The sequence below is a fragment of the Microtus pennsylvanicus genome, chromosome 8, assembly GCF_037038515.1.
Source record: "Microtus pennsylvanicus isolate mMicPen1 chromosome 8, mMicPen1.hap1, whole genome shotgun sequence".
NCBI classification, from domain to species: Eukaryota; Metazoa; Chordata; class Mammalia; order Rodentia; family Cricetidae; genus Microtus; species Microtus pennsylvanicus.
The window spans coordinates 57383477-57405368 of NC_134586.1; the positions used below are offsets into that span (position 1 = coordinate 57383477).

Here is a 21892-nt window from a genome sequence, read left to right on the forward strand (position 1 = left end):
ATTTATTTATTTATTACTGAACTCATTTCTTTTTTTCAATAGTACCCCTTTTCAGATTATATGTGTCTGCATATACATGTGTATGTGTGGTAGACACAGCCCTGTGTATATGTGTACACGCATATGTGCATATACATATGTACATGTGTTTATGTTGCATGTGTATGTGTGTGCTATGCACAAGTATATGTGTATATGTGAGTATGAGTCTGTGTGAGTATGTGTGGCTGTGTGTGTATGCTGCAGGTCTTGTATATGAGAGGAAATGTGGCATTTGTCTTTCTGGGTCTAGTTTATTTCATTTCACATAATGATCTCCAGGCCCATCCACTTTCCCGTGAGTGACGTAATTTTGTTCTTTGGGGCCGAGTACAACACCGTTGTGTGAACAGACCACACTTCCTTTACCTAGTCATCTGGTGATGGGCATCGAGGCTGGTTCCTTATCTTGGCCACCAACTACCGCAGTGGCGAACCTGGTGTGCAGATGTCTCTGTGATAAGCCAACTGGGATTCCTATGGGTAAGCTCCAGGAGGGGTGATGTCTGGATCACATGGTTTCTTCATTTGTTAAATGGGGTCAGTAAAGGCCACCTTAAGGATTCTTGGGGTGTTTCTGAAGACTGACCCCTGCAGAGCTTGGCCCTTGGTCCTTGCTTCTCAATTGAATGAGAAGCAAACAGCGCCCCTAGTGGGGACTCTGGAGACTTGTATGACCTGAAACTTTTATGCTCTTTTTTGAGACATGAGCTCACAGGGTAGCTCAGGCTAGCCTTGAACTCACTACTCTTTGTCTCCACTTTCGGAGAATTGGGATGGCAGGTGTGCGCTCCCACGACTAGCTCTGTGGCTGAGCTGCCGGTCATGATGCAGCCCCTATAAACAGAAACTCCGCTCCCACGACAGGCTGCTCTCCTGATGAGCAAGGCCTGGAGGAGGGGGTGTCCTGAGTCCTGTCACACCCTGGGGACAGCTCTGAATCAACTGCAGTGCCCGTCACTGTAAACAGCAGAGACATGCATAAATGCCTTTATTGATCAAAAGGCCTTAACGGCTCCTGTGATCATTTTTAAGCTTCTGCCTGTGAAGGACTTGCTGTGAGAAGTAATTACGGCCCCTTCGTTCTGACGTGGTTCCCGCAAGCTGTACTGCATTCAGGAGGCCATGGGATGGCGCATCTGTGATCTGGCAAGGCTTTCTAGGGTCGCTTCAGGCCGTTCTGGGCAGGAATGCAGCTCGCCAGGCAATCGTGCAATAGAAATGTAGCCGTCCCATGTTTTTCCAGGGACTCAGATGACTCCGGGGTGGAGAGCTTGCTTTCAAGACACAGGTCTGGAGATCTAAGCCCCAGCTCTCAGAGAGCAGGTGCCTGCCCATGAGGGGTAGTCACACCGAGAGCTTATGGTGGCTGCCCCACTGGCCCCCGCCAGGCCACTTACCTGCAGCCCTGTCCCATTCCCTTTCCACTCCATACTCTTTCCAGCTCACTGGATGGAGTCCACTGCCAAAAACAGGCTTGGCGTGTTCAGATGGGAAGTAGGATCTAGTCACAGGAAGATGACCGAGGTCACGGTTTAGGGTGAAAGGGGGCTGGATCCCTGGCTCAGTAGCAATCAAGCTGACCTTGAGGAAGACAATGGCCTCATTTCCTCTCCTGTGAATTAGGAGTCACTTCCTGTCCCAGCAGCTGGTGTTCTCTGGGAGACACAGGGGCTCCTGGAGATAGCCCCTCTCCATACTTTGGCTAGGGACCCTGCAGAGCTCTTCTCTGGACTCCAGGGACCTCAGGCAGGGACATGGTTTCCACTCATGACAGTCCTGGCAGCCCCAGCCCAGTTCTGCCTAGGAGTTTTGCTTTCCTTGAGGCTCCTAGAAAAAGCAGAGATCCTAGAAGACACGCGAGACTGAGGCGACAGCCAGGGCAGCGGCTCAAACTTGTTCTCTGCAATTTTGGTCTCTAAATTTCTGCTGCTGCCGTTTTCCCTGTGAAACCACTTCCTCAGCAGAGAGCGCTGGGCGCTGCTGTCTTTGTCCCCAGTCTCTTCCTCAGGCTAAATATATCCCAGCTTGTCCGAACAGAGCCTCGGTGGAAAGAGCAGATGGTGGTGACTGGGCACCCTCCCATCCCAGGGGTGAAGCTGGTCACCTTCCACACCCACATGCGTACGAAGACGGAAGACGGATGTGTTATTTGGGACCAGCTGAGGTTAGGCTAGTACTGGCTGGATGATGCCAGTCTGAGGACCCGGGATTTCTCTTCCTGTGTTGGGTTCTGCTGTGCGGGTCCCACATTCACTCACCGGAGGCCAATGCCCACCACTAAGCTGCATGCCAGTGCCATTAAGTGAGCTCAGGATCCGTTTGGCTCTGGGGCTATTCCCAGGACAAGTGGGGAAGCTCCTCCTTCACCCCTACCCTTCAACTCTGAGTCCTCACCTCCTCCACCCCTCAGAATCCCCTGCCTGTGAACCACACCTCCATTTCATTCCCCAGAGCACAGTCCATCTGTGAGGCTCACAGGAGCAAGTGACTAGAAACGGGGGGGGGGGGGGGAGACTAGTGTTTGCTTCTCCGGGAGCTCTAAGCCAGGATCTGAACCTGTTGGTAGATCCCATTCAGATTTTGATGAAGAAAGATCACCAAGACATATAATAAAAAGGACAAAACCAAACCAAACCCCTCAAAGAACAAGCAGATCAACCAAAGGAACACGTAATAATATTCCCCATGATATGTGGAACAAGCCCCCATCTGCAGCCAGAACAAACGACGCATGTGCACACCAACTGTATCTCCTAAGCGAGCTCTGTTAGCATGACTGCTGCTCGCTCCCTGAGGCAGGCTTTTTCTCCATACCTTTCCCCACCTTTTAGTATTTGAATTCTGAATTATTCTTCAATATTTAAAACTACACTGAGAAAAAAAAAAGATGAGGTGAGTCCCTCTCAGGGAGCCTGTCTGAGGAGAAGGCCGTGTGTGGAGAGCAGCCGCATGACCCAAGCAGGTGAACCGGGAATCACACTTTGTGCCAGTCCAAGACAATACCGGCTGAAGCCTGAAGGCAGCAAGAGACATGGGTGGGGTTGGCCCTTGGCAGACCAGGGGAAATCTAATTTGTCTTGGTAAATCAGAGGAGACCTGTGTCCCCCTAGAGACCCCGGCTCCTGATTTGACAAGGTGATCTATTAGTACCAAGCCTGAAAGGTCACCAGCTCAGAAGTGTGGCCACTGCTGGTCCTAGACAGAGCCCTAGGGGACCCTGGGAGAAAACCTTGGCGGCCTTCCTCTGGGCACAGCTGCTGTGGTGCACTTTATCTAAAAGGCTCTGTGGATTGTCTCTAAGGGGGAAACATCCATTTTCTTCTCTGTGGGGGCAGCCCCACCGGGGCTCACATCTACCACTCGCTAACCCTGGCTAACGACCCCTTCCCAAGCCTCAGTGTCCCCACCCCTAGCACACGGGTCTTGCCTCTTCCCTAGTCTGGGACTGTGTGGGTGAACACACAGCTCCACTTGGCAACTCCTGACACAGTTGGAGACTCCTTGGTGCACAGGCCTCCAGAATGAAGCCATCAGGACACAGTAGAGCCTTCCCCTCTCACCTCTGTCTTACTCGAGTTGGAACAGCGCCTCAGACTAACTTGGCCTTGCCCCATAAAACCACAGCCACCAGGGCAGATGTGAAGAAGGCCACAGCCTCTGTACCTTTCCATGATGCCACTGCGCAGCCTGGGAACACAGACAAGTACCAGCTTCCACTGGGTGGGTCCCAAGAGACGGGGGAACAAGAGGCCACACTGGTATTGAAATAGCCTCCTGTCATTATTTGATGGTGAGAATATAGGCTGCCCAGGGCACCTGGACCCAGGTCACATCACCTCACCCTCATTCCCCTCCAAGCATCCTGAGAGCTGGCCCAGGCCACAGCAGCCTCTGCCAGGGCTGGGGTACTCCTTGGGTGCTTCTCCTAAGGACAGATCTGCACTGAGGCCACATCCGCAGTCCCTCAGTGAGACTGGCTTTGGCTTCTTTCTTGGAGTGGGGGTTAGATTCAAGGTGTTTCCTTGCCTCGTTAACCTTGTCAAAAGGGGTCAAAGCTCTAGCAACGGCAGCAAACTGTTATACAGCACGTTATACCCACAATCCAAAACGATGCATCCGTTCATCAGGTTGGAAGAGCTCAGAGATGGAACGGAGCAGCCGGGAACAGGATCCACAGCTGCCGCTCCACTCCGAGTTCACGTTCTGCTGAGGCTGGCAAACGTTCGGGTACAGAAGCTCACACTTGCGTGGGACTTGTCAGCAAACGTGACTTCGCCAGCTCGAGAACAACTGTAACCTTTCCTTCTCTTTACTTTGGCCAGCACAACACGCACAAACAGGAAGCCTTTTCTTTTGTGTTGAGGGGAAAGACATACCTGACTTTAACTTAAGCCCTGGTGACTGACGTCAGTCCGTCACACAATAGTGTCTGAAGCTGAGGAACAACAGTGGGGCCTTTGACACAGACTCCAGCTATAAGGGGGTGCATCACACTCAAGAAGCTTCTGGGTCCCTACAGACTGCAGTGAGCTCTTACCTTGAAAGTTGATGCAGATTCTGGACTGGCAAGAACCAGAGGGGAGATCAGGACCATGCCAGAGAAGTGGGTTGGTCTCTCTGCAGCCGCGAGGATGGAGATGGCACCGCCCTGCAAGGCAAAAAGAACAGAGTGGCACCAGCTTCTAGCCAGCGTGACCCCGACCCCCTCACCTGCTTCCATGCTGGCCAAGAGCATGTGTGTGGACCTGGAGCAGACTCCATCCACTGGCATGCAGATCACTCCTTCCTTCTTTTCTCCTCTTCCTTCCTGCTTCTCTCTTTACCTCCCTCCCCTCCCCTCCCCCTTCCTCTCCCTCCTTCTCTTTTCTTGCCCTCGCCCCTTTATTATTTTATTTTTTAGTTTTTTGAGACAGGGTTTCTCTGTAGCTTTGGAGCCTATCCTGGCACTAGCTCTTGTAGACCAGGCTGGCCTCGAACCCACAGAGATCCGCCTGCCTCTGCCTCCCAAGTGCTGGGATTAAAGGTGTGCACCACCACCGTCCGGCTCCTATTTTTTTTTTGAGACAGAGTCTTACTCTATAGCCCAGGACAGCCAAAGACTCATGACCATTCTCCTGCCTCAGTCTCCAGAGTGCTGGGATTATGGGAGTGAGCCACCGTGCCTGACTCTGTAGGGTCTGATTGCACGTTTCTCTTCTCTGGGTTTTCCAAAGCCAAATATTTCAGACAGATGCAAAGAAGGTTCCCTGCTTGTGGGTTACAAATGTACAATGTATTGCTTTCTAGTCTCAGGCCCAAAGCTAGCAGACCCACAATTCATCTCTTCTGACAGACAAATGTGTTGTTTCCTTTCTTTAGGGGGAATCCAGTGATAGTAATAGATGGATACGTGTGTGTGTGTGTGTGTGTTTTCAGTAATGATTCCAAAACTTAAGTTCCAGGAAGAATAACCAGTCCTGATGTGGATGGAGCAGGAGGAGGAGGAGGAAGCAGCAGAGGCAGTTTTGTTTGTCTGAAGCCCAGAGGAAACTGACAGAAAGACTTGTAATCTCCAACATTTACAGGGGCCAGGCAGTGAGGAGGTGCCCTGCAGAGCAGCCCTCTGGGTCTCAGCAGTTCTCAGACCCCTGTTGCTAGCTTTCCTGGTGGAAGGAATGGCCTGGGGGCTGCTGTGGTGGTGTCACCTGAGATTAAACTTGGTTCTTGGAGCTCAGAGATCTCCAAGGGAAAGGGACTCAAACTGCTTTCAGGTCTGCTTCATGGGATGTTCCTGCTCACTGTCATCCATCCAGCCCTGAGCATGAGGACCTCCAGGAGCTAGTTCAGCTTCTGAGTGCTGGGAGTGCAGGGGACTCCACAGATAGGGTCTGTGAAAAGGACATTCCATCCGGGCCGATGCTAGTGGGGCAGGAAGGGACCAGGCTTGCTTTGAACTTCTCTCTGACCTGCTTACCATAGAGTGGCCTAGGAGGAAGACAGGGACCCCAGGGTAGTCCTTCTGAACGGTGTCTACGTGCTGCAGCACATCTCTGACAAAAACCTGGAAGTCCGACACCACCATCCTCTCTCCTTCACTCTGCCCATGGCCAACTGGAAAGAAACGGGAAGAGTTTTAGTCCCGCCCTTAAATGCAGCAGGCACATCACATTTAACCCGGTTTAATCACTCCTCTCCTGTAAGCACTGAGCGCTTAAGGAACTTGCCTCTTAGAGCACTGCCAGAAACACCAGGCAACACCCTTCCTTGGAGGAGTTTTCCAAGGAAGAAGGGAGGGGCAGGAGGCACACAGAGTAAGCCTTAATGAGGCTCAGCTATTTCCCTGCATCCCCAGCTCCTTGACCCTTAGAGTTGTGCCTCACTGGTGGCTTTGACCAAGTGTGTTCTGTCTCCTCTCCTTTCATCATGAGATCACACATCAAATCAAACAAGATGGCCAAAGGGTGCTTGCCAAGGCTCTCAACAGAGCAGCGTAAACAGTAGGCCCCATCTTCTTCTGGGGTTTGTCAACCTATCACCTGTCTGTGCAGCTCATCTCCCCTTTCTCCTCTGCTTAGGGTCTCTGCACTCCCCGCCCCCAGTTGCAAAGGGCATCAGTTGCTATAGAAATGGCGGCTGGCAGCTGTGGGGAAAGTTTGGAAACTGTAAGATGGACCGGCTTCCAGATAAGGCGCCAGTGCATAAGGCTGTGGCTGCAGCAGGCTGCCAGGAGCTGACAGTGTTGCTCACAGAGCCTGGGTCATCTATTCAAAGGGACTTTGCAACTATGGGGCAAAATCACTCTTTCTACAGCACAAGTGGGGAGAGGCTAGCAAGCCTAGAACCAACTCAGAGATTCTGCTGTGGTCAAACTCCTCTTTGACACTGATGTCCCCCTACTCTCCCAGACGCTTTCCGACCAATGTGTCTTACCATTGAAAGGAATGCTTCCAAGTCTCATGCCTGTCTAGGGTGTCCCTTCTTTAAAATTTATTACATTTGGGTAAATGTGTGTCACAAAAATTGTACCACACCAACCATTTCTAACCAGCTCAGTGGCACCAAGGGTGTTCACAGCATTTTGAGATTACTATTTACCACCAGGGCACTGCCATCTTCCCAGTGGGCTTTGTATAGCCTTCGTCATCGCTTCTTCCCTTTGCTGAAGTCCTATGTTTGCAGGTGAGGACTTTAAAAGGTGATCAAGTTAAGATGCTGTGATCTGGTGAGACTGATGTCCTCATAAGAGGAGGACATGCAGATGTCAGTACACAGAGGGACAACCATTACAGCAAGACGGTGCCCGCAAGCTGAGGAAGAAGGCCCCAGGAGGGCCCACACCTTCACCCTGGAAAAAGGAGTGCTTGTTATTTTACAAAGATTTTATTTATTTTTATTATTTTTGATTGTGTGTGTGTGTGTGTGTGTGTGTATAGTGTGTGCACTTACATGCACGTGCGTGCCTTTGGTGCTCAGATGATGTGGGAGTGTCATATATCAATCTGTTGGTTTCATTGGTTAAGTAATAAATAAACTGCTTGGCCCTGATAGGCTAGAACATAGGTGGGTGGAGTAAACAGAACAGAATGCTGGGATGAAGAGGAAGTGAGCTCAGAAACCATGCAGCTCCTCTCAGAGGCAGACACGATGAAGCAAGCCGCCAGGTCAGACATGCTGAATCTTTCCCGGTAAGACCAGTGCTACACAGTTTATTAGAGATGGGTTGATGGGGATATCAGAATTAGCCAGTAAGGGCTAGAGCTAGTGGGCCAAGCAGTGTTTAAATGAATACAGTTTGTGTGTTGTTATTTCTGGTGTAAAGCTAGCCATGTGGGAGCCGGGTGGAACACAGCCCGCAGCTCTTACAACATTCAGAAGAGGGCATCAAATTATCCTGGAGTTGGCATTACAGGCAGCTGTGAGCTGTCCAACATGGGTGCTGGGAACCGAATCTAGGTCCTCTGCAAGAGCAGCAAGTGCTCTCAGTCACTGAGCCGCCTCTCTGCCCCCTTACCCACTCTGTAGACTAAGCGGTCCTTGAACCTGTGATTTTCCTCTCTTGACCTCCCGAACATCTAGAAACAGAGGCATGAACCTCCAAGTCCAGTTTTTGCTGTGTACTCTATGTCCATTCCTTAGATAACATGCTTCATTCGTTCACACATTCATTTTTAAGGCAAAGAGTCGCCCATCAAAAGATCAGTCTCATGATTCACAAACCGAAGCCGCACAAAGCTGGGACACAAGGAGGGTTCCTCCCAGCGCCCCCATCTTCTGCCCACCCAGCCATCTTCCCCTAAATGTTAGCATTTCTGCCTCTTTGCAACCCTCTGCAGGTATGAGCCTGCTCTACAGCCTCCTCCTACACAGGCAAAGCACAAAGAACCCACCTGTAGCTCCATGAAGCAGCCTTGCTATCAATCCCCTCCCAACTTTTTCCTCAACCTTTCTGTCAGAAAATTTTCAAATACATAAAAATTTTGGAAGAATATTTCCATTTGTATCTGAATTCCTACAATCTTTACCCACAACTTTGTTGCTATTTTACTTTCTGTCTGTATACATATGATGATTAACAGTGACGTCAATTTGGCTGAATGTAGAATCACTTTGCAGAAGGGCCTCCGGTGTGTGGGGGGCGGGGTTGTCTTGGTTGTCAATAAACATAAATTCATTGAGGTGAGAAGACCCATCTTAACTGTGGGTGAGACGTTCCCAGCATGGGATCCTGGACTTCATAAAGTGGAGAAAGCAAGCTGAGCAGTAGATGACATGCCCACTGCTCTCAGCCTCTGGCTGCCGATGTGATGTGGCCAGCTGCTTCAGCTTCCTGCTTTCCTGGCCTTCCCCACCAGAAGGAACTGTCATCTGGAACCATGAGCTCAAAAAAAGCCCTTCGTCCTTAAGCTGATTTTGTTTTGTTTTGTTTTCGGAGCGTTTTATCACTGCAACAGGAAGAGAAGCCGAGGCAAAACTTGTAAACAAAGATGGTTGAGTCACTCAAAAGTAAGTTACAGATTTTAACAGCTGGGAAGTCTGGATCATGACATCCACACCCGTGACCTCCAGATATGACCTTGAGCCTTGAGGTTTTTCATCTTTCCTCTGCTTGGGTTGGTATTCCCGGTATTCACATGAAGTCACCCATGTGAGTCCCAGCAGCTCAGCAGCTTTTCCATAAATGCAATACTGTATATGGAACAATCAACAACTCTTAGTCTCAACACCCAGTTCTCAGTTGTCCTAGCAGAAGGTACGAGAGAGACTTCTCTCACTTCCTAAATTTTGATGTCGCCCTGATGTTATAGTTCCTGTTCCAATTGAATCCAGCCTATTTTTGGATTTTATTTATTTGTTTTCAGTGTTGAGAGATGAATCTAGGAGGGTGTTGCTCACGCTGGGAAAATGCTTTCCTACAAGCCCACACCTCAGTGTCCCACTTATTTTAATGATTGATGGATATGTACATATGAATGCAGATCCTGAAGCGGTTAGAGGCATCGGATCTCCTGAAGCTCGAGTCACAGAAGGTTGTGAGCTGTCTGACATGGGTGCTGGGAAACTGGTGTAGGAAGCTCTTCTATGTGTTGCTTTTATTGGTTAATGAATAAATCTGTTTTGGCCAGTGGCTTAGCAGAATGGAGGTAGGTGGGAAAACCAAACTGAATGCTGGGAGAAAGAAGGCCGAGTCAGTGAGAAGCCATGTTGCCCCACAAGAGACAAACACCTGAAGGAACGTTAGCAGTTAAGCCACAGCCACATGGCGATACACAGAGGAACAGAAATGGGTTAATTTAAAATATAACAGTTAGCCAGAAATATGCTTAAGCTATTGGCCAACCAGTATTGCAAATAATATAGTTTCTGTGTGGTTATTTTGGGTCTAGGCAGCCAGGAACGAACAAGCAGTCTCCCCCAGCTGGAATGAACCCAGGTCTTCTACAAGAAGTCGCCTTTCCAGCTCTCCAACACTCCACCCCCTTTAAAATGTTTTCAAAATTTTAAAATTTATTATTATTTTTATTTTTATTTTGTACACATGAATATTTGCCTGCATGTATGTTTGTGCACCAAGTAAATGTCTGGTGCCAGTGGAAGCCAGAAAAGGGTATCAGTCAGATACCTGGGACTGTGGCTATAGATACTTGTGAGCCACCAAGTGGGTTCTGGGAACAGAATCAAAGTCCTCAGCAAGAGGAGCCAGTGCTCCTAACTGCTGAGCCATCTCCCCACACTTCCTCCACCACTTAAGACACTCCTCACTAAGGTGCCCACGTTGGACTTGAACTCGGTCCTCCTGCCCCAGTAGTTGAGACTGCAAGCCTGCACCACCACACTCAGTTTGCACACTGCTTCTGGATTTCAACTCAGTTCCCCTGATGAGTTCATGAGCTACTCTCTCACCAAGTGTTACCTCTGCCCTTATCCAGCAGACCTCACATCCCACAATCCCTCTAGGTCATCCGGTCTCCAAACAAGGCTGGCTTTAGTTTTATGCTTCCATCCATCCCATCTTTCCCTACCCTTTGGTTATGGGATCCCAGGCTACCAAGTCAGCCTTTATATGACTTGCAGGATTGAGAGCTCTAAGCTACCTGTGCCTGTCTCCTCCTTTTCTCCACCAGCTTCAAAGTGGGGGCTCCATGCTCTCACATCTCCCTTTGCTTCAGAACACAGTCCTCACCTTCCGGTTCAGCCAGCGTTCTTGACTCTGCTGAAGGCTCCCACTGGCCTGAGGCCTGCTAACTAGCACATTCCAAGACACCTGCCCACAGTTCCGAGACACGCCCACACTTTCCTGCCCCGCCCCTCTGATCAGGCAGCCCATTGGTCTTGCACAGGCCTGGCAGAGGACAAGAATGTGATGGATGTTCAAAGTGCTGTAGGAAGAGAGCTGTGATGGCCCCTTGCCAGAGAGACTTGGCTGGCTGGTGTATGTCCCTTAACTGCCCCGTGAGCAGGCCCCTCTGGGCAGCAGGCTCTGCACTGTTGCAATGAGAACTCCTGGCTGGAGCTGCAAGCTTCAGCCAACTTCCAGAATCACAGGTGCAACTGCCACACCCAACCCAACCATACTTGTCATTTTCAGTCATCATTTATGTATTTGCAGGCTTTTCTTATGCTGGAGGGCTCGGCCCTGCCCCTTCCAGGACTGGCTATTACTGGAGAGGTAACCAATTGTAGTAATATGGAGCGGCGGCAGGGCTACATCCCCAAAACCCCAGCCGCCTGCCCTGCCCGGCTCCGGCTAGCTTATGGCCCGAAATAATTACACGGACACTGTATTCTTTTAAACACTGCTCTGGCCCATTTCTAATAATCTATGTAGCGCCCCTAGGTGCGCTTACCGGGAAGATTCTAGCCTAAGTCCATCCTGGGTCGGAGCTGGGGCATGGTGTGTGTCTTCCCTGGAGCAGGTAGCATGGCGTCTCTCCTGCGTCTGCTCCGGAGAGCAGAGCTGCGGAGTCTGACCTCACTTCCTCTTCCTCCCGGCATTCTGTTCTGTTTACTCCACCCACCTAAGGGTGGGCCTATCCAATGGGCCTAGCAGTTTCTTTATTGCTTAGAGCCAATGAAATCAACAGATTGATATATGACACTCCCCCATCACTTCCCCTTTTTCTGTTTAAACAAAAAAGAAAGGCTTTAACTTTAACATAGTAAAATTACATATAACAAAACAGTTATCAAGTAAAAGTTACATCAGAAACATTTATACATATAACAAAATTGACCTTAAAATCCATACCAATGCAAATTATTCATACCTATATCATTTCCCCCTTTAAATGTAAAAGAACATTTATAAACTATATTTGGGAACATGGGCGCAGTTTTTTCTCTCCAAACTGCTTCCTGCTGAATGGGGGCGTCGTTAATCAGATTATTTAGGGTGTAACCTGTGTGCCAGGTTTATCTCAGTTGGCAGTTGAGCAAAGCAATTTTCTGAAGATGTTCACAGCAACCCTTCAGGAGGACGTGGTCCATCATACCAAATCGGAATAGAAGAAATCCATAGAGTCTCATCCTCTGTGAAAACAAAAGAAGACTCTCTCCAAAGCATCATATCCTTAGACCCAAATTCTGAAATCGTAATACCCTTATATCCATTCTGGTTTAGCTTGGCAACCCATGTAATGAAATGTCTCTCTGTACTTAGCTCCTTCACAGTCAAAAATTTTAAAGAAAACACAATGTACATAATCCAGACTCTCTGTGAATTTTCCATCTTTACGCGGCTTATTTTATTTATATCTATAACTATCTGTACTCTGTCTCTTTAAAGACTTTACTTTTACTTTTTTCTTTTTAAACCATTAACTTTATTCTCTATATTCTTTTTCTTCTCTCTCCCAAGCCAACGTACATTCATCCAACAGTGTGACTCATTTAGTGGTCTGAATCTGTCCTATTGTGAATCTACAATTTTTTACTATCCAGGAGCACTTTTGATTTGCGCCTTTAAATCATTAGGCGCTTAAGAATCTAAGCTGAGACATTCCTAAGTTAACTTTTTGCTTTTTGAGCGTATATCTGTGGACCAGGCTGTCTTTGAACTCTCAGAGATCCGCCTGTCTCTGCCTCCCAGGCATTGGGATTAAAGGTGTTTGCAACTACACCTTGAACTCACAGAGATGTGTTTGTCTCTGCCTTTTAGGCACTGGATTAAAGGCGTGTGCTACCACACCTTGAAGTCACAGAGGTCTATCTCCCTCTGCCTCCCAAGTGTTGGGATTAAAGGTGTGTACACACAACAACTCTCTTCCTTTTTTTTGTTTTTTGCTTTAAGAACTTCAACTTTCAGCTTGCATATATTTTTAACACACTTTAAACCATTTAAAAATTTTCTTTGTCTTTGAATCTCTCTTTACTGTATATCTCTCTTTTTCTGACCACAAGAGCCTTTAATTTACCAAGCAATATCAGTAGGACTAAAGGCGTGGCTTTGCCAGCTAGATCCAGTCCATTTCTTAGCTTTCCAGCCTCAAGGCTGAGGTACTGGCTGTAGCCATGTTTATAGCATTTCAAGGTCCCTGCCAGCCAACAAGCTACAACAGACAACACTCAAGTCCTCTCTCGGTAGCCGGCCCTCCTACCTCAAACAGTCAGAGTTTGCCCTGGCAGGATGGCCCAGAAAGCCAGCATTTTTAAATGGCGCAGCTTTTTCCTGCTACGGCTGAAAACCGAAAAGCATGCGTTCAGCTTTTCGTCAACACCGTTTAAGTGTTTCGTGGCAGGACCTCTTAATGAGCTGCAGGGTTTTGCAGCTGAAGCTGAGTCAGGAAGCCTCTTGGGGCTACCAGGTAGGAGCGGCACTCAGCACTTTAATTCTGAGACTGAGCGTGCAGCACAGAAATTCTTTTCATCCAAGTAACATCCAAATCTGACAGGCAGAGCACTGCTCAGTCTAAAAACACGTCTCTGTATGGCGGCAGGAATCCGCCATGCTCTTCCGCCTGCCTAAGCCTGATTCTGCCTTCTGCCCAGGAGCAGGCGGGGAGCTCTGAGTCATCGTCAAGGTCTCAGAGCACTCTCCTTCCGATCCCAAGCGGGAACACAAACATAAAGCCAGAGTTTGCACTGGCGGCAAAGCCCCAGGAAGCCGCGCTTTAAAATAACGCAGCTTTTTTTCTGCTGCTGTCGCTGAATCAGGAAATCTCTCTACAGCACGCCACCAACAAACAGCAAAAATCTGTGTTAAACGCTCTCTTCCTTATTTTTAAGCCTTCTCAGGTTTTTTAAGTAGGTTTAGTTAGCCACACGTCTGGGCGTCATTTGTAGTAATATGGGAGAGGCGGCGGGGCTACGTCCCCAAAACCCCAGCCGCCTGCCCTGCCCGGCTCCGGCTAGCTTATGGCCCGAAATAATTACACGGACACTGTATTCTTTTAAACACTGCTCTGGCCCATTTCTAATAATCTATGTAGCGCCCCTAGGTGCGCTTACCGGGAAGATTCTAGCCTAAGTCCATCCTGGGTCGGAGCTGGGGCATGGTGTGTGTCTTCCCTGGAGCAGGTAGCATGGCGTCTCTCCTGCGTCTGCTCCGGAGAGCAGAGCTGCGGAGTCTGACCTCACTTCCTCTTCCTCCCGGCATTCTGTTCTGTTTACTCCACCCACCTAAGGGTGGGCCTATCCAATGGGCCTAGCAGTTTCTTTATTGCTTAGAGCCAATGAAATCAACAGATTGATATATGACACTCCCCCATCAACCAATTGCTTGTGAGCTAGCCTTTAAACCGTACCAGGCTGCAGGAAACCACAGCCACAGTCACCACCCTTTATCGGGTGCTTACGTGGGGATCTCCTTCCTGTAATCATCCGTAGGCAAGAAGTCAGTTAGGGTCAGTCCCATGCCCAGCAGCCTTGCAGCTATCCCACTCAGCCCATCTGATCCCTGCTCATCCTGGTTCAGCCACAGTAGGCTCTCCCTGTGGCTTCTCCTTGCTCCCCCTCTGCCTCCTGGCTTCCTGTGGGACCCGACATGGCACATGCTGGTGTTAGGTGTGTGCTCGGTATCTGTGCAAACCAAAGGGTCTCCTCACCTCTCACAGGTATCTGTGCAAACCAAAGGGTCTCCTCACCTCTCACCAGGTATCTGTGCAAACCAAAGTATCTCCTCACCTCTCACCAGGTCTCTGCACACACCAGTGTCTCCTCACCTCTCACCAGGTCTCTGCACACACCAGTGTCTCCTCACCTCTCACCAGGTCTCTGCACACACCAGTGTCTCCTCACTTCTCACCAGGTCTCTGCACACACCAGTGTGTCCTCACTTCTCACCAGGTCTCTGCACACACCAGTGTCTCCTCACCTCTCACCAGGTCTCTGCACACACCAGTGTGTCCTCACTTCTCACCAGGTCTCTGCACACACCAGTGTCTCCTCACTTCTCACCAGGTCTCCGCACACACCAGTGTGTCCTCACCTCTCACCAGGTCTCTGCACACACCAGTGTGTCCTCACTTCTCACCAGGTCTCTGCACACACCAGTGTCTCCTCACTTCTCACCAGGTCTCTGCACACACCAGTGTCTCCTCACTTCTCATCCCTATTCCTCTTCAGGTCCCACTGGACTCTGCAAAGTGGCCTGTCTCCATCTGCCACCAAAGCCAGTGCCACGGACAGATGGAAGGGCTGATGGTGGAACAGGCCTTGGGCCTGGCCTTGTCCCAAATGGACAACTCAGGATGGAGAGAGCCATGTGCCGTGGGCTCGCTTACCAGGCTGTCATGTCTGTGTACTTCACCCAGGCCCAGGCCTCCTGTTGGGGTTTATTTTGATGAAGTCCACAGGGCTAGGGCAACACTATACTCTAGCTAACTGGCCTTGGCTTCCAGAGACCATCTGGCTGTCAAGATGACAGACATTTATTTCCTGCCCCTACAGTCTGCATTCCCAGACATCCCACAAGAATAGCAGGCACCAGAGGATGGGATACTGCAGGACCTAAGATCAGGACAGAGAGCTGGTCCTGAGAACTGGGGGGTGGACCTGGAAGAGATGGTTGTGGGAGCCTTCACTCCTTCAAAGGACAGTGAAGTCCTTTGTCCATGAATACCACAGTGATTGAGGAGCATAGGGGGAGGCTTGAGTGTGTCCCTACTTCTAAATCTAGGGGTTGCCACAGACTCACAAGTGGCCCAGGGATGCACCAACTCCACCAATGCATGGTGTCCATAAGCTTGATGTCCAGCCTGGCAATTCACCCCACCCTGAGACAGTCATCCAAGGGAACTTCCTGGGATGCAGAATAACTCGCAGGCTGCCACTGGGACATTTAGATGTCACAGCAAAACGATTACTAGACGACAGCCAGGAAAGATAAAGGAAAGACGACTGGGGGAAATCTCAGAAACCAAGCACAGGCGGGTAAAAGGCCATCACAGAAACCACACATGTGCTTCACCATGGTGAGAAGCGAAAGCGAAGAGCTTGTGGCTCAGACCCACGCCTTGGAGCAAGCACGGAGCAAAAGAGCCAACCGTGAGCTCCTGGTCACTTCCTGTATTTGTCTGTTTGCTATGATTGTTATGAAAACCATGAGCCACAGGAACTTAGAGACAAGAAGGGTTTATATCACCTCACAGTGTATACAGTCCACTAGGAAGGGTAATCATGGAGTTAGAAGGGAACTTAAGGCAGGAACTGAAGCAGAGGCCATGAGAAGCACTGCTTCTTAGCTTGCTCACCAGCCTGCTTTCTTATACAGCCCTGGACCACCTGCCCAGGGGTGTTACCGCCCACAATAGGCTGGACCTTCCAAATCACCAGCAAGGAAATGCCGCACAGACTTGCCTGATGGTTCAATCTAATGGAGGCAAGGCTTCAATCGAGGTTCTCACTTCCCAGATGACCAGAGCTGTGTCAAGTTGACAAAAACAAACAAACAAAACGAAACTATCCGAGCAACTTCCCTGTCTGTAAATGGGGAGATGTCTACATATGTCAGAGAGTCACTGAGGAGCAGGCCACGGTGTGGGTCTGACAGCCTTGAAGCCGTCAGTGAAGGTGACCAGCCTGGCTGGCACGGAGCAGGTCTCCCGCAGCGACAGCTTTTGGCCCCTTCACACTGCTCCCATTCACATGTCATGTTAGTGGACTTTCTCCCTTGTCAACAGTCTCCTTCCTCTGGCTTGTGTTTCAGACATACGAAGGATTTTCCACCTGTTCAGCTCTCCAAACAGAAGCGAGAGAAGGCCCCGTCTGTGTCCTCAGTCACCCTGGCAGCTTTCTCAGGTCCACCTATCAGCCCAGTTCCCTCAAAAGTGTCTTCATTGATCGCAGAACAGATCTCTGTGGGTTTTTTCCTTCATAAATATTACTAGATGAGTTGTACTGTCCATAAGACTGCAGAAATTCCCAACTAGTGCTAATGTGGGTCAAGCTTGGGATTGGTAAAACATGAATGAGAAGATAACACAGAAGCTGGAGCAGGGCATAGCAGCACACACCTTTATTCCCAACACTGGGGAGGCAAAGACAGGCAGAGCTCCATGAGTCAAGGCTAGGCAGGTCTACACAGTGAAACCCTGTCGTCAAAAAAAGGAAGGAAGGAAAAAAGAAAGAAAGAAAGAAAGAAAGAAAGAAAGAAAGAAAGAAAGAAAGAAAAAATACAGCAACTGGGGACTGGGTATATAGTGTTGAACACCTGTAATCAAAGTACTTAGGAGGTAGAGACAGGAGGATTACTGTGAGTTCAAGTCAGCCTGAGCTATAATGTGAGACCCTGTCTCAAACAAACAAGTAAATAAAAGTACAGAAACCCAAGTTTAACCCCTGTTGCAAATGTATTAAGTGTGGCATTTGAAAAAATAAGGCAAGCTTGACTGTTCCCAACACCAGTATCTCTGCTCTGGTTACTGTGCACTGTATCCATAATCCGTGCCATTATGGACAACTGCTACATGCTAATGAAGAGAACTCATAAAGGATGGGGCTGGAGAGATGGCTCAGCAGTCACAGGTGAGCACTGCTCTTAAAGAAGACACAAGTTTGGTTTGTAGCTTGCACAGATGCCTGTAACTCCAACTTCTAGGGATCTGATGGCCTCTTCTGGCCTCCGAGCTCACCTGCACTCACACATGGACATATCCACATGGTGACACACACACACACACACACACACACACACACACGCACACAATTAAACATAGAAAAAATATTTAAACATATATTAACAAAAGCTTATATTTCGTGGTAGAGCACTTGCTTTTCAGGTGTGAGGCCCTGGGTTTCATCCCTAGCTGCCCAAACACTACTTCTACTGATACTATTAACCAAGGTCACTTCCCAAAAGGACACACGACTTTCGGCTTCTGTAAAATAATTACTTAAAAAGGGGCGGGGTGGGGCAAGGGGGATTTCACCTGGCAGAGCAAGCTGTTTAGAAAGATATGCAGATTTGATCTGGCAGTCCAGGATGGGAGGCATCACGGTTTTAATGGTTCAGTAGAACTTTCAGAAGGCCTAGGAGATGATGCTCGCAGCTAAAGCCAGTGAAGCCAAAGGACTTTCACATGAAAAGCAGGGACTAGGGGATTGGGGTTAAGCGTAGAGGTGTCTATGTGGCCTTGGGCAGGTGACTCACTAAGCCTATGTCATGGAGACTGTGAGATTAACAGGCAAGTGAATGTGAGGTGGCCATTATGGTGTATAAACACTCAGTACCGTCACCATCCTCCTGAAGGTTCCCCGTGAAGACGTGGGGCTCAGACAAGCCCTGCATGTTACACACGAAACTAAAACTAAATGACTCCCATCCTCCACAAGGCTGGGGACATCCATGGCCTGGCACGGCTTCACTGTGAGAGGAAGGAGCACGAGTTGTCTGACATCTGACTACTTATGCTTTTAAGAACCGCAGGAAAAAACATTTGTTTTCAGTGGGCTCATATATATTGTATATCGAAACACAGAAGGCTCGAGAATGAGAATTTGTTCTCAATGGTCATAGAGGTGAGCCCCACCCTCACTCTGGTACTGGAGAGTAAGCTGAGGACCTTGAATACTCCAGGCAAGGGCTCTACCGCTGGGTTATACCCCAGATAGAAAACAAACAACACAAACCAACTGTTCATTTTGAGACAGAGTCTCAATTAATTGCCTACCCTGGCCTTGAAGTCACTCGGCAGGGCAGCTCGGCAGGCCTGGAAGTTGCGATTCTCCTGTTTCAGCCTCTTGAGTGCTGGGATTACAGCTGTACACTACTGAGTCTGGTGATCAATGCCTCCTCCTGTCCCTCTTCCTCTCTCCTTCCCTCCTTCCTTCTCTTCTCTGTGGTGCCTTGTACATGCTAAGCCAGTGCTCTAACCCTGAGTCACAGCCCAAGCCCCACCTCTCTTTTTTAAGGGCAACCGATTTCTTTGCCATTGGTGTGACAAGAGAGCCATAGAGTAAATAAATAGGACCCAAAGAATGGGCCACAGAATACCCCAGCTTTAGGCCATCTGAAGTCCTGACACAGGCAGATCCATAAGATTGCCTGGGCCACATCAAATGCCCCCAAGAACTTTTTTTTATTTTGTTTTTGTTTTTCAAGACAGGGTTTCTCCGTAGCTTTGAAACCTATCCTGGAACTAGCTCTTGTAGACCAGGCTGGCCGCAAACTCAGAGATCTGCCTGCCTCTGCTTCCTGAGTGCTGAGATTAAAGGCGAGCACCATCACTGCCTGGCCCCTGAGAACTTTTGAGATAAAATCCTGCCTATGTGCCAGGAAGAGCCTTCCAGCTCCAGCCTGAGACTGTTTTGATTTCTGACTCCAGTCTTTAATCTCAGCTTTATAGGAACAAGGGGACAACCTGTGTGTACTTTCTTCTCTCTGTGGTGACTTAGTACTAAGCTTTCAAAACATCAGACGTCACAGTTTCCCACTAAGTTTTCTATTTGGTGTCTCCGCCCTTCTGCAACATTCAAAAGCAGAGGTTCCAGGAGCACACGCACAAATATACGAGCCACTAAAACCAGTAACAAATTAAAATGCAAGGGGCGCCATATATTCATTTTTTGCCACCAAAAGGAAAAACAACAACAACAGCAACAAACAAAAACAAAAAACTGCCATCCATCAGAAGACACATTCAAACAGTACCACAACCAACAATCCTGTTAGATTCCAAGAGCAGGGACTGACCAAAAGATCACAAGTCAGTGGGAGAGGAGAAGGGCGTTGGTATAGGTAAGGCAAGAACTGCGTGCCCGTGTGTGGCCATCCTTTTTGCCAGGGCAAGGGATGTCACACAAGCAGGCAGGTTGCTTTTCTCTCTCTCGCTGACAAACACGCAGATGGCAGAAAGACAAAGGCCACAGCTTGTCGGCCTGGAGAATGGTTTGTTTCCCTCAACAAAAGCCATTTCCTCTTCTCTGTCTGCTGAGGATCCAAGTTTCTGTCCCAGGGCACTCAGCACAACCCGCTTCATTCTCTCCAGCCACCACAGAACTGAGGTACCTTTGCTGGAAGAAAACTATCGCCTTGGGCAGCTCCCTGCAGCATCTAAAACAAGCTCTGAATCACAACAGAGATCAATGCAGAAATTAATTTTTTTTACTAATTGACAACAGCTTGGGAAAGGTATAAAGATGCCAGAATTCAGCATATGGGCTATGGAAACACATCTCGACTCAGTTTTTTTTTTTTAAAGCTGTTACAACATGCTTTATAATGTAACCAACTAAAAGGCTGTTATCGGTGCGCATTTTCAGAGTCGTGCATTCTCAGAATTTCTTATTTAGAGGATTTATTTGAAAACATCCTACACTCCACTGTATAAATAGGAGGAAACAACATGACAAAAAGCGTCATAACTGCCATGCTTGGTGTGTCTAGCAGGACCAGCTTCCTTTTGTGTCGTGCTATAGGATGACAGTTTGGAGAACAAGGGAGGCAGGATCTGTGGGATGGGCAGTCACATCCCCGTGTTCAGTACATGTTCAGGCCTCTCTCCTGCTAGGCTTCTCTTTCATGAAATGGCGAGGCTCTGGGAAACTGTGCGGGCTGGCCAGAATCACCCCGGAAAGCTATCCCTTTGGCTCACATCTCCCGATGGGAGTGGCCCTGGCTTCTGAGCCAGCAGCAGCTGGGAGGTGGAGAGGCGTGTACCACTAGAAACTTCCAGGATGCGACACACCAAGGAATGAAGTCCGCAACAGAATAACAGGATGCTTGAAAAATCCCGAGAGGGCCGGAGGCCAACTCAGCGTTTACTGTAAGCAATCCCATTGGCCTTTAAAAAATTCATGAATATATTTGGTTATTATATATATAACCAAATATATAATATGTATAACCAAATATATATATATATATATATGACCGAATGCGAGTGTCACAGGGACAGGCAACTTAGCATGCTACTGAAGCAACCCACGTTTGCAAGGTGGTTTCCCGATGACCATTATTTGTGTCAGGAGATCAGGTAGAGACTATGTTTTAGATATTTGCCCCTATGTCATAAAGCCACGGGCAGTTTCTGGAAGGCAGCAGAAAGAATACAGGGTTTGGTATGAGATGCAGGCTCCACTGGCAGGGTGACTTTTTAGCTGTGTTTTACCCCACACATTTCTTTGCCACTAAGACCTTTGATATTTCTTTCCACCAGTGACAGCTGACACCAGGGTAATTCTATTTGTTTGACAGATTGTTCAAAGGGTTAAATGAGAAAGCACCCTCCACAAAGCACCCTGCAAGCCTATCTCAGTATTTATTTCTCACAGGCACGATTAACGAAGCCTGGCTAGGCACTTCTGAGTTCCGCGTGTGGTGGACCTACATAATCCAAAAACGCAATCTTACTGCTTGGGCCAAACCAGGCTTTCAAGAAGGTCTGGACCTAGAGCAAAGCCCAGCCTCGGGGCACTGTTTCTATGGCAACCCACCCTGTGTGCAGGCACAGACAGGCAGAGCAGGGGAAGAGGGAAGAAGGCAGGGTGTGTGTGTGCTCTAACCCCTTACGAGACTGGATGAGAAATTTAAACTTTTGCATATCATGTTAATGAAATCATTTTGACTTTTCTAGAGTAAAGAGAAAGAATAGGGTGTTGAGGGATAGAGACTCAGGAGCCAGGAGCTGTACGAAGAGGTGGCCCAAGTCTGGAACAAGAAAAGTAAGAAGACAGGAACCAGCAGCCCACCAGGGCTGATGGAACCAGATGAGATGGAGAAGAACTCTGGATGATGGTGAAGCTGGGTCCAGACGGGTGGCAGAATCCCCTTGACCTTCCTTCTGTGTAAAACACAAACCACAGTTGTAGCCGTAAGCACTGTTTCTAAAGTGGACACCACATGTAGGTCTTTCCTATTTTTCTGGAAGTTACTCTAACCATTCATTGTGACACTGCTCTGAGTACCCAGGCACCAGGCATTGCCCACCCTACTAGG

The 21892-nt window shown here is 48.8% G+C and overlaps 1 protein-coding gene across 4 annotated transcripts in view; it reads right to left on the reverse strand.

Annotated features, from left to right (window-relative positions):
- Mgll (monoglyceride lipase) overlaps positions 1-21892 on the reverse strand; it is a 103586-nt gene that overhangs the window by 15394 nt on the left and 66300 nt on the right. For all 4 annotated transcript variants that reach the window (XM_075983542.1, XM_075983540.1, XM_075983541.1 and 1 more), the window contains exons 4-5: positions 5996-6132; positions 4580-4690 (exon numbers count right to left, since the gene is read on the reverse strand). In XM_075983542.1, coding sequence (XP_075839657.1) covers positions 4580-4690; positions 5996-6132 — 248 coding nt within the window. The remainder of the gene's footprint in view (positions 1-4579; positions 4691-5995; positions 6133-21892) is intronic.